The sequence below is a fragment of the Astyanax mexicanus genome, chromosome 7 (genome assembly GCF_023375975.1).
Source record: "Astyanax mexicanus isolate ESR-SI-001 chromosome 7, AstMex3_surface, whole genome shotgun sequence".
Classification (NCBI taxonomy): Eukaryota; Metazoa; Chordata; class Actinopteri; order Characiformes; family Acestrorhamphidae; genus Astyanax; species Astyanax mexicanus.
In genome coordinates, this window is record NC_064414.1 from 47,209,088 (window position 1) to 47,222,042 (window position 12,955).

Genomic DNA, 12,955 nt, shown 5'->3' on the forward strand with positions numbered 1-12,955 from the left:
TACACCTTTCCCCCAAGAACAGATTCTTCCTTAATATCGGCTGTTAGCATTCAGTGGCAGTAACAGTCATGCATAATCTCTTTACTGCTCACAGATCCAACTGTATAAATTTTCACTTTGGCTGCAGAGAGTGGCGGTGCATCAGGCTCCAGCACACATCCAGCGCTGTAGTAGCTGAACGCTGGATCTGTGGTGGAGCTTGTGTTACGGATACTGTATATCAGCCCAATTTACACTGACATGCCTGATATGATTGATATGATAGGCTAGCAGTGTGTTTAATTGATTGATCAAGAGTAAGGTTTTACCTTAGTCGACAGCTTGGGAATGCCCACATTTGTATCACTTAATGAGGTGTTATCTTGTGAGTGAGGCTGAACATTAGCAAGCATGCTAAGTTTGAGTGAGACCTAGTAAACAATTCTAGGTTAGTTAACATTCTTAGAGTGTTACATTCCGGTAACGTTGCTGCAACCTTACTGGTGTCAGTGTTTTTTTAGTTTTGGGAATGTTACTTTTAAAGTTTCCATAATGTTAGTATCCGTTATGTTGGTAACATTATAAAAAAAAAACGTTCTAATAATGTGATGCAAACCATTATTATTATTTAAAAAAAACATATCTAAATATTCCTGTAATATTATTTCTGTAACATTGCAGGCTACCCTTTTTGGAATCTTTTCAAAACGTTGATGTATTTTCTCATAACGTTATAACTGGGCGGATTTCAGAAGTTGTGCTGACGTTGCTCAATCCACTGGAAACATAAAGGAAGGCATTGCCATCCACAGTGATCAGCACAGTTTGTGGTAATGATCCATGTGAACAGACAAAATCGCATTCACATTCAATGCAGGATACCCCACACTACAGAGAAGTGCAGTTTATTTAAAAAATGCCATTAGACATAATCAGTGATGTCACTAACTTAGTAAGTTAGTAACATGCTACTCTAATCTGACCCTTTTTTTTCAGTAACGAGTAATCTAACATGTTACTATTTACAATCCAGTAATCAGATTAAAGTTACTTATCACTGTGTCACTGTGCGTTACCTTTTTTGTCATTTTCCTTAGTAAAAAGATATTGTAGCATCTAACTGGACGCATTGAAAGGAGGGACGAGGAAGATGTTACAGTTGTCGCTTTATTGCTGGAACTGTTGGCTGCAATCAGTCCAAAATAATAATAACAGACTAGCGAGCTAACAAGCTAACAGGCTACCTCTAGCACTCAGACTGAACACACACACACAGTGAGCATCTCTCTCTCCCCACCTCTTACACACACACACACACACAGCGAGCCTTCATGAAAGCACAACCTCAAATTTGAAGAAACATTTGGAGTTGCAGCGGCACACTTACAGAACAAGTCCCAAAGGTGGAGCAGTGCTTCCGGTAAAGTGAGTTTTGGCAAAGCTGATATGTTGAGGTGGCAGTAACTTAAAGGAACTTAGTAAAATTTAAAGTAACTTAATTAAATTAAAGTAATCCATAAAGTAGCTAAGTTACTTTATAAAGTGGTAATCAGTAATTAGATTACGTTTTGAAAGTAACTATGCCATCACTGGACACCTCAACACATTTTTTGAGGTTCTGGTCCATGTTGACAATAGTACTTCGGGATTTTCGTAACTTATGCTGCAAATCACCCAAAACATTTCTCACATCCCACTGGGAAGGACATTCATTGTAATGTTCACGAAAACAGTTTGAAATGATTGTTGCTTTGTGACTTGGTGAATAATCATCCTGCTGAAAATGAGACATTAGAAGATGTGTAAACTCATGGTGTTATGAAGGAATGCATATGGTCAGCAATACTATATTAATACGGCACTATGGCATTCAAGCAGTGGTAGCATAAGTGTGCCAAATACACTTTGTACCAGGGATGCCTTATTCTAAAATGCTTTTATGCTGATCACAATTGTTCAGAGTGATTATTTGTGTTACTGTTACCTTTCTATGTAAATCTCTCTCATGAAAACTTTAGAAACTGTTGTGCTGAAAATTTCTGAAGATTAGAAGTTCTAGAAATATTCAATACAGCCCTTCTGACACCAACAATAATTCAAGACTCAAAATCACTGAGATCAGTTTTTGCCTTTTCTAAGGACCCAATCCGCATGAATCTGAATATTTTAACAAATTCTAAATGTGTTTTTTGGCCTCTTATCCACAGGAAAATGTCATTTTTAGTCACTGAAAATAGCAAAATGATCTCCAAGGTGTGTTGTAGCCTGGATACTGTAATGTCAAGCACATGCATGTTTCTGCCTGAATCCTAAATCCCTCCTTATATAGTGAATGATGTAGAGTATATCATAAAACTACATGCAGGTAGCACTAGATTTTAGGTTTTCAAATATAAATGTAAATACTGTTCTATTAAACAGTATCCCTTGTGTATGTAATACAAGTCACAGGGCATAAAGAGTTAATGTCCTTTTCTGAGGAGCTTTAACTAAATTTTTTGCTGTTCCACTAGCGCAATACTGAAGTTCTGGCACCCTCTCAAGCTTTCTGCATAATTCAAGCATTAAAATGTAAACAAAGTCATTCAGGGTGCTTTGGTGTGAAATGTTCCATTTTAGAGAAACTTAACAACTCAGAGTGTCTTAAAGCGGCGGTGATAGGAATCAGATTTCTGAAGCAGTTAACTCCCTGCAGAGCTACTGCACAGAAGGTTAGTACACCAAACATTTGCAAATACACAGATCAGTCATAACATCAAATTCATCTGCCTTATAATGTGTTTGTTCCCCTTGTGCTGCCAAAACAGCTCGGACCCGCATATCTGGCCTGTGGCAGAGACGATGCAGATGGTTTTATTCATCTATAGGGGTGCCCAGGTGCCCCAGTTGAGGGCAGTTTATGGGAAAATTGTATTTTTTAACATTTAAACTATTAAAACTATACTATCACAACAACACCTTCCTTAAATAATCATCTAACTAGTTGTTTTCAAGTTTTCAGGAAATATGTTACAGTTGTTATGGCTGTTTAAAAATTAGCAGTGGTTTCAGAAGTTTATCATACAGTCGAGCAGCAGAACCAACTAGAAACAATCCTAATGCAACATTCTGAAAATATTGATTAAGAAAGACAGAAAACGGTTAAAATTTTACAGTGATAGAGACAAACCCCAAAGCACTTACAGTTGTAACTGCAGCAAATAATGGCTCTACTAAGTATTCATATTCACACTTTTCAGATTTTTATTTGATAAAATATTTGAAAACCATGTATCATTTCTGTTCCACTTCACACTAATACAATACTTTGTGTTTGTCTATCACTTAAAGGTTTTTGGTTGTAAGGTGACAAAATGTGAAAAGGTTCAAGGGTTATAAATACTTTTGCAAGCCACTGTAACTGCCACAAATTACCAGTTTATTTTAACAATTTAACAGCTTTATTGACTATTTTGCTGACTAAAATGCAAATTAAAAACTTAATTATAAGACTAAACAACTATGCAACTATGTAACCTATAGCCTTTATAAATAAGAAGTAAATGTTATATCATAGTAGAAATCTCTCACTTACCAGTTGGAGGTGAGCTCTGAATCGTGTAGAATAATTCAGTGAAGCTGAAGTACCTTCATTTTGGAAAGCTATTAAAGTAGTCCAAATCACATTTTATTATTACTTACGCATAATAAATTAGCTTAAGTCTAACTCTTGATTTAGATCATTATTCTGAAGGGGTCGAATCAAATGATCTGATCAGCTTAGGATGTTTTTACCACAGGTGGCCCTGCAGCATCATGAGGAGATATCATGAGGAGTCTTCTTGTTCAATTACTCAAGTAATTATTCATTGTCGGCAAACAAACCTTGTGAAGTAAAGAGTTATATCCTATCTTAGATTATTTACGTGGATAGACTGTGTGTTTCAGATGTTGAAATTTTAAATAAATAAAAATTAATACCGATAATAAAGGGGGCACCCAACTAAAATGCTGCACAGGAAAACCACAATGGTCATTGTACATGGAAGATCTGAAAGCTCTGCTTTTTTATTTTAGCCATTTTTATTCTGCAAATAAATGCTCTAAATGACAATATTTTTATTTGGAATTTGGGGGAATTTGTACGTAGAGAATAAATCAACAAAGTTAATTTTACTTAAACATATACCTATAAATAGCAAAGTCAGAGAAACTGATTCAGAAACTTTTTTTTTCCAGAGCTGTATATAGATCTAGAAAAACTAAGATTAGAGCAAACATGATACCTCATAAGCAGTGATCAGTGATATTGCACATAGGCTGACCAGTAAATAAATAGAAAATAAATAGTAAATAAGTGGTAAATAAGGGATTATGTTGCACATAATTTTGGTAAACAGTTGGTACTTATTGGTTTACTTGTTATCTTAACCAGAGAACATTTTATTTTATATTAAGCCAGTCTGTGTGTAAAGGAGTAAAGAGACTAGTCCTGGCTAGCCTTGCTTTAGTAGTAAAGCAGTCCTGACCCGCTGAACTGTGAGATCCACTCCGTGTTTTAAACGCTGATTTTTTTTCACTCAGCTGGTGTTGTTATTTGTTTTCCCACTCAGTATCCGGAACCCTTCCTGTTCTGATTGGCCAGTAGTGTCCCGCCTCCTTCGCTCAGATTGGCCAGGCGTGCATCGTCTCCTCTGATTGGCTGATAGCCTGCTAGTGTGAATTCGCAGCCAGTCCGTGCTCCGGAGGGCGGGGTGTGCCGGAAAGCGGGTGGGAAAGAAAGGCAAACGCTCTCGGCTTGTTGTCCTGATATCACTCCGCTGCCATGGAGGAGGGGAGCGCTTGATTATTTTGATGGTGGCGGCGGTGGCGGCGAGTCTGGGGACTTTATTTTATGAATTTCTCGCTTTATTTTGTGGGGTGAGGAAGCCGCGCACTTTGTTTCGGGGCGGTTTTAACGAGCTAAAGCACAGAAAAGTGAAAAAGTAATGACATGCAAGTTCACGAAAGTACTCTGGAGCGTGTTCGCTGCAGACGGAGAAACTTTTTTCTGGCCCCTCGACACGGAGAAGGCAAGCCGGCGGGAGAGAGGCGGTGTGCAGCGGCGGCGGTGGTGGTGATAGTGGCGGTGAAGATGATGATGATGATGATGGTGGTGGTGATGATGAAGACAGTGGTCATGGTGGTCGACTGTAACCTCCGGATGTCTCACGCGTTAGGGGTGAGAGTGTAGCCTTCCGGCGGCGGGCGATAGAGAGAGGGGGGTGGGGTGGGAGGTTGGAGGGGCTTGAGGGTTGAGGTGTGGGGGGCAGAGAGACGGTGGACTGACCCCTGGACCTGGTCCTTGTCCTGGTCCTTGTCCTGGTGCTTTCACGCTACTTGATAACTAGCTAGCTACTTGCAGCGATTGATTAGTGGACCCTGGTGGTGGGCATTGATTGATTGAGAGGTTGGACCCTAAGCTTGGACCCATTCATTCGTCTTTATGGGCTTTATGACTGAGCTCTCCCCGAGATCTGCTCTCCAAGCCCCGGCTCTTTCTCTCCGGCTCTCTCCCTCCCTCCCCCTCCCGGATCCTCGGCCAAGCTGAGCCGCTTTTGGAGAGGGGAGAGCGGGGAGAGAGGGAGTGAGTAGAGCGGTGGAAGACTAGCAACTACAAGAAGGACTAGAAACACTAGAAGGAGTCAATTCTGGTTCTGTTTCTAGTTCTGGTTCACCCACTACTACAACACCACCACAAAAGTTCTCCCTAACCAGTAGCACAGATGATGGGAGATTTCGCCAGCCCTGCAGCCGCGAACGGCGGCGGCGGCAGCCTTTGCATCAACAGCAGCGCGGTGAACCTGAACGCCGCTCTCGGCGCTGGCGGTAGCGGCAGCGGCGGGGCTGCTAACAGCGGCGGCGCCGGCAACAACAACGGAGCTAACGCCGGCGTCCCCAAGCACAGCACAGTGGTGGAGCGGCTCCGGCAGAGGATCGAGGGCTGCCGGCGGCACCACGTTACCTGCGAGACGCGCTACCAGCAAGCACACGCGGAGCAGCTGGAGATCGAGCGGCGGGAGACCGCGGCGCTTTACCAGCGCAGCCTGGAGCAGAGGGCGAAGAAGGCGGCTAGTGGCGGCGGCGGAGGCGCTGGTGGTGGCGGCAGCAAGCAGGGCAAGCAGCAGCAGCAGCAGGAGCCGGACGCCGCCGCTGCTGCTGCAGCCGAGCAGAGGAGCAGCACTCTGATAGCGGTGAGTAGACTAGCTAGCTAACTATCTAACTAACCCAGGTTAGCTATAGGTTCCCACTGCTTGTATACTGTTGTACAGTGCTTTGTGTGGGGTTATCATGCATAATACAGGTACAGGGGAACTATTTAACCCTAGCTAACCTAGCTAGGTTAACAAGCTATTTTTTCAAGCTGTTTCTGCAACAACCATGCAGCCTCTGACAGTGTCTGTGTCTGTTTTTGCACTGTAGAAAAAAATAGACATGGCAGGGAACTGCACGGAACTACCTGGCAGCTTGTTTCGGTTTCAGCAAACCCGATTTCACACTCTTTAACCGGCAGCTTTCCACCACCACATATCTCCAAACACTGTGTAACGTTAGATGCTGCCCGGGCTCACTAGCTAGAGGTGCAGGCGTTTGTTGGTTCACTAGCACGCATTTGTGAGCGATTAGTGCACGTTAATTCAGCTTTGAACTACTTTTTACACTTTTCTCTCCAGCTCCACCTCCTTCCAAAGTTGTGCAGAGAGGTTTTACACACTCATACACACACAGGCTGTGATGTCACCCATCTGCTCTCCACCTACTTACTACTTAGCTAGAGTTAGTTAGGGTTTGCTACTGCTCCCTGCAAACCCATTTAACACATTTTGGTTAGTTTTTGAACAGTAAAACACATTTTTTCTTTCAGTATTGAGCCTTTTTGTGTGATGAGGAACTTTGTTTAGGCTCTGCTTCTGTTTGGGATCTGAAACCGGTCTGTTTATATGGCTGGTTGCTCTTATCAGTGGACAGGATCCTGTTGTTTTGGCGGTCTTGTTTGTTGTGTTCATGTAGCTGTTTATTAGTCTACAGTTTTGTCTTTTTTACTTTGTAGTTTTTAATGAATAATATATAATAAATACTTATATTTTACCAACACAAGACATCAGACTTTAATTTAACATTCCAGCTCAGTTTAAGCACTTGCAGCTAATGCCAACAGTGCTTTAGCCAGTATGCCATTTAAATTATTTGTTATGATATGGAAACCTGTTTGTGGTTTACCCTCTAATCCTGCCCACTGCCCATTCCCTAGTCCTACTTTTTTCATATTTGTGTTGCTTCAGGTAAAAAAGCACAACAGGAGGCAAACCCAGCCTGCTGCAGGCTCTGCACTCTACAAGCTTAATAGATAGAATAAAGTGAGAGGAAATACTAGAACCTAGAAGGACTACAAGACAGCTGCCAAGTTGGCTAATTTTCCCCTGGATAGGGGCAGCACTGAGCTTTGACAAAGGTTAGACAACCAAAGCTAGGGCATTTTAAGTCATTTTATCATGCATTCATACTCAGTTTTTTTAAGGCAGCAGGTATTTGAGTTGGGTAAAGTTATCCAGAGTAGTGCTGGATAACGCAGTTAATGCAGCTACACAATGCTAACGGAGCTGCTGTCTGTTGCAACAGAGAAGCAGATGTGCCATAATTGTTTTAATACCTCCTGAAACAACCAGCATGACACCAGCAGAAACAAAGTTTGACACTTTAATTACTTTATTTAGCTATTTTATTTCTATTTTAGAAGTCGATGATGTGCAGCAACTATTAAATGAGAATTACTGTACAGACTGTTTACAGTGTTTACTTGGAGAGAAAAGCTATTTAACTATCATATTCAATTTTAATACCTTTGCAAGTTTTTTATGCTACTGTATTATCATCATCATAATCATTATTAGTGGGATGAAATAAAAAAAATAGAGTAGTTTATTGCATATATGTCTTGGACAAGGTATTATACAAACATATATTGTGTAATAATAGTATTACTATTCTTACTAGAAGCTTTTAACATTATATAGATAGTAATAGCTACTACTAGTACTTTAGAAAGTGAAATAATCAAAGTACATTCTATTACAAAAATGTGAAATATAAATATTTAACCTGATCAGCTAAATTAAACTGATTTAACACTTTTTAGTAAAAAAACAAAACAACAAAACAAAAGCTTTATTATGTGGGAGACCTGAACCGTATCCCTAATTCTGGGATGACCCGTTGCTAAGTGGCTCATGGTAACGACCTGAATGTAAACAGTGTTTATCTAAGCTAAGCTACAAGCTAGCTCGTTTCAGCTGCTAGCCTTTCTCCGCCTCGCTAAAATAGGCTGTTTCTCGTTTCCTCCGTCGACCTCTCTCCTCTTCTCCGTGTGTAAAACCCGTCTTTTGTGTTGGTGGGTGGTCGCTTCGTCTGTGGAAACGTTAAGTGATTTCTCTCAGGCGCTCTGAAGTCTGAAGGCGGCGGACGGTGGCGATGCTAACAGGAGGAGGACCTCCCTCTGAGCGCTGTGGACATTACGCCGAGCCCGGCCATTAACTGGTGGTCAACAAATGCTTCAAATTGAGGGGATCGCTGCTTAAAGAGACAGCAGCCCCCCTTCTGTGTCTTTTTTCCGCTTTCAAGCCTCAGTACGGCAGCTAGGTGGCTGTATCAAGTCGGTTTAAGGGTCCTAAGCTGTAGCTTCGTGTGCAAAAGACACTCCGAGGCAGAAGCAGTGCTCTCTAACAGAAGGAGACATCACAAATCACAGATCCTGCTGAACCTTTCTTCATTTTAACCTCATTTATTTTGCACTGGTAATGCACTGATGAAGAAATAATCAAAGATCAGATTTGACTTTAAATCCTAATGTATAAGAATACTAAGAATAATCATCTGTCTAGTGTACTTACACATTAAAGAATTGAGAAAATAGGAAGTATACAAATCTGATACTGTTTTTTTTGTAGGGGAGTTTCACAGACATAGATTAAGCCTTGCTGTATACTATAACAATATTTTTGTCAATATGACGAAACATTGTTTCAGGAATACACTGCTGCAACAAAATTAATATTAAGCTTTATTTGTCGAAAGTAATGCATACGATATAATAGGGCACACTGTAGATCTCCATCAGATTGTAACAGAAGTCAGTGATCCCACGTCATAGTATTAATAATGCACTCCATATATTCAGAACTGAAGTACAATAAATGGTGTACCTGGAAATATAGTGCCATTTCACCCACCTCTAATTGTCGCATCATGGCACTACTTTTTTGCTGCTTTTAGCAAAAGAAAAATCCACACGGTTCTCATTCCCCATTATATATCTACTAGAGTCAGATTATACCTGTCCAGTATTTATTTATTTTTTTTACTTTAAGTTTGAGATATTTGAAGTGCATTATTAGTATCATGACATTCTGGATCATTGACTTCTGTTACAAATCTGATAAATTTCTTGTATTTTTTTGAATATCTCAGTTGGACTTTTGCCATATCATATCGTATGCAATAGTAAAATACATCATTTTTATTTTGTTGCAGTAGTGTATTCTTGAAATATATATTTAATTTTTGTTTTGTCAAGAGTATCGTTATTGTGGAAATACCACGAAATGGTATTTTTAGGGCCATATCGCCCACCCATACTGGACAATTATAATCTGTGTCTAGTAGATATTTAATGGGAAATTAGAACACTGAATTTTACAATATGGTACACCCTTAAAATTTGGTCCTGTTGGGGGAAGCTGTTCCATAGGGTCAGTTTAAGCCAAGTTTGTTGACTACATATTCCTTTCAATGGAAAAACTCCATTCAAAATACAGTGTAGTCCAAGACAATGCTTAATCCCTGTTTGGGGAAACTGCCACATAGGGTTTGTTTTACTTGTTATTCTGTTAGACAAAGCAAAATTATATTAATAAGATTGTAGTCCTGGTTTGCTTTTTGTTCATACTGACATAGCTTAACCAACTTGCAGTCATCCCTTTAATTACTGCCTCATGTGAGCATTACTTGCCTCACCTGCTCAAGTCTGCACACCTGTTGTCCAGTGTCTGTCATAACATAACATGCATTCCTATAGTAAATTAAACAATGACTGATTAAACTTGAATATAAAATATATATATGTGTAGTGTAGTGCTGATGGAGTCATGATTTTATAATAAACATAAAAAAACATTGTTGCAACCCAAATGAAAACTCACCTGTGCAAAACTCTAGCTGCAACAATGCATTGTGACATCTTGTAACATCACATCCTGTGTTTAGTTTTGTATAGATGGTTGTGGTTCATATTATGTTAATATTTTAAACAAAGCACACCAGAGTTTATTCAGAAATGGAATGAAATACACCTGCTTGGCTGTTCTCTGTATGTCTGTCTGGTGCACCAGATTTTGAAAAGCAGCATTCACACTTACTGTAACACAATACACTAACAGAACAATTGGACTTCGATTAATTTTAACCATACCAAAGCTAACAAGTATAAACACACCCATAATGTCCATGGCCACAAGTACTATTGAAAAATAATGATCCCAAATCTTTTGGGAGCCTCCTATTACCTCCTTTAACCACTCTGAAACTCCCTAGAGGGCCTTCATAGACCGGCAATGTTATTTCTCCTAAGCAGACCCATGGCACCCCCAGTTCTTCAGGAGCTTTTCATCATGTTCACATGATATTGTTGTTGTAAAGAGCATTTAGAGTATTTTATCACATTGTGAATGTTGGCTGTGGCAGTCACTGGGCAGCCTTTGCTGATTGCAGTTGGTAGCAAACCTGTTTCTGTTAATGTGGACAAAATATCAGTAACAAATTGATCGCATTAATCTCAAGCATCTCTAGAAGCATAGGTCACTATTAGGCCTTCAGATGCGCTATAATCTTTCTTCGAATACTGCCATACTAGTCCTGGACTGGGTGTAATTGGATATTGGGCCATTCTTCTAGAACAAAAGTCTTCAGTTCTTTGAGGGATGAAGGAATTGGAAATCCGCTCCACATTCTGTATTCAAGAAATGCCATAAAGCTTTAATGATGTTTGCTCTTGTGATTGGGGAGGTCATGGAAGGCGTTTGACTTCATCCTAGTGTACATGAAACCGTTCTTGAATTTGGGAGTAAATTCGGGAGTGTTATCTTCTTTGAATATGGAAACATCATGAGGGAACAGTTGAGGGAACAGTATTGTGCACTGGTACTGTAAAATTACGTCACAACCTTGTGGAGACGTCAGCAGTGCTAACAACACTCACAACATTGTTGCCCATTCAATTAAGGACCCAACACATTGTTTAATGCCTAGAAGGTATTACTGTTAGTTCCCTAAGGCTAGACATGAGAAATAAAGTGGTGTTCTGGGGGAAAATATAATAGTGTTAGGCACAGGGGTTTTTAGTTAAAACAAAGAACACACTAAGAAACATGTTATTTTATTGATGTTTCTAGTTGTCCACAGTAATGCTGCCACATGTCCATTTTGCTTCTTTACAGAAAGCTGCTGACACAGATGTGCAAATGTGCACTAAGACTCTGCTATTCCTGTGCCTGTAGATAAGTATTACCAATATCATAGGACTCTCTGGAGCAGATAAACATGATCCTATGGCAGGCACCAAGACTAATGTCAGGTATGGGCTATAGTGGCATATAAAGCCCCCCCAGAATTGAGCTGCATTGTACTGTGTTTTTTGGGATGATGTTGCTCCACTCAATACATTTGATGGTTGAGGCTAGAGCTGCACGATATATCGTTTTAGCATCGTCCTCGCAGAATGTGCAATGTCACTTGAGGCAATTAAATCAAACACGTCATGTTGCAATGTTGTGATTCATGACACGAGAAGCAGATGCACAGGGCTGTCTCTGTGTCTGTGTAAGTGACAGGCTGCTGCTGCCTGAGAAGCACGAGGGGGTGGGTGGGGATTGGAGTAAACACGAGGTAACCGCATGGCTTCATCCACATCCTTGTAAACGCACGTGTCGAAAGTTGTGCATCTCAGTCCAGCACAGTTTTGCGCAGATATGTCCAGTTACAGCTGAATTCACGCTTACAGTTGTTTTGCTGATTTCTCGGGTTTCGAGTGCTCAGCGCTCACTCAGCTCTTGATCGGTCGGATGCGTGACAGGGTGGGGGCGGGGCTGCTGACGTCATGGGCCCTGCATTGTTTAATATCATGATATATATCGTCAAAAACATTCTTCGCAATGTAAATTTTTTCAAATGTCGTGCAGTCCTAGTGGGGTCAAACGAATGCTAGTAGTAATCTTCCAGAGTTTTGTAGAAAGCCTTTATTTTGGAAAATCAATGAATGAATGAACAGGTGTCACAGTACATTTATCCTTTTTTTTTTACTTCTACGTAACATAATATTGTACCCTTATTGGCCTCTACACCAATGGCCATAATGTTTTAATTGTGGAAAAACTTGATTTCCAGAGAACACAAAACACAAAACAACACAAAAAGTACACAAATTCAATTTTTTTTGCAAAACAATGAATCTAAGATGCAACACTGTGCTGTAAAGTCTTTTGTGGTCTCATTGGTTCGAGGATCTACATTTTTGGCCTTGCACAGCTGGATTATGAGTCTTGACTTTGGATGGTAGCCCTGTTATACATTCAGTCTGGGCTTTGTGAAGCTTATAAGGTTTGAGTTTTTGCTGAGACTGGATCTCAGAGCTGCTGATTCAGTTGTGTGGTCATTCTTCAGGCCATATTTGTGTTCTGTTTTCTTTTGCTTTAGCTTTTCCTGTTGAACCATTCCAACTATTCCATGCACGTTGTTGAGATTTTAAAGAATTTAAGAACACCAGTGGTTGCTGGTGAGTCAGTGAGTAGAAGTAAAGTGTTGATGCCCTACACTCTGTGTGAGAGTGTGTCACAGTTACCACCCAATTATGGCAAATGACTAAGAATACAGCATGACCGATTTAGTTGTTTGCTACTGTGTGTGACCT

General features: G+C 40.4%; 1 protein-coding gene across 1 annotated transcript in view; it reads left to right on the top strand.

The window, feature by feature from the left end:
* The first annotated feature begins 4,531 nt into the window (after window positions 1-4,531).
* Window positions 4,532-12,955, top strand: part of maml3 (mastermind-like transcriptional coactivator 3) — a 161,342-nt gene continuing 152,918 nt past the window's right edge. Inside the window, exon 1 of the mRNA XM_049481145.1 lies at window positions 4,532-6,191. Coding sequence (XP_049337102.1) covers window positions 5,724-6,191 — 468 coding nt within the window. The 5' untranslated portion in view covers window positions 4,532-5,723. The remainder of the gene's footprint in view (window positions 6,192-12,955) is intronic.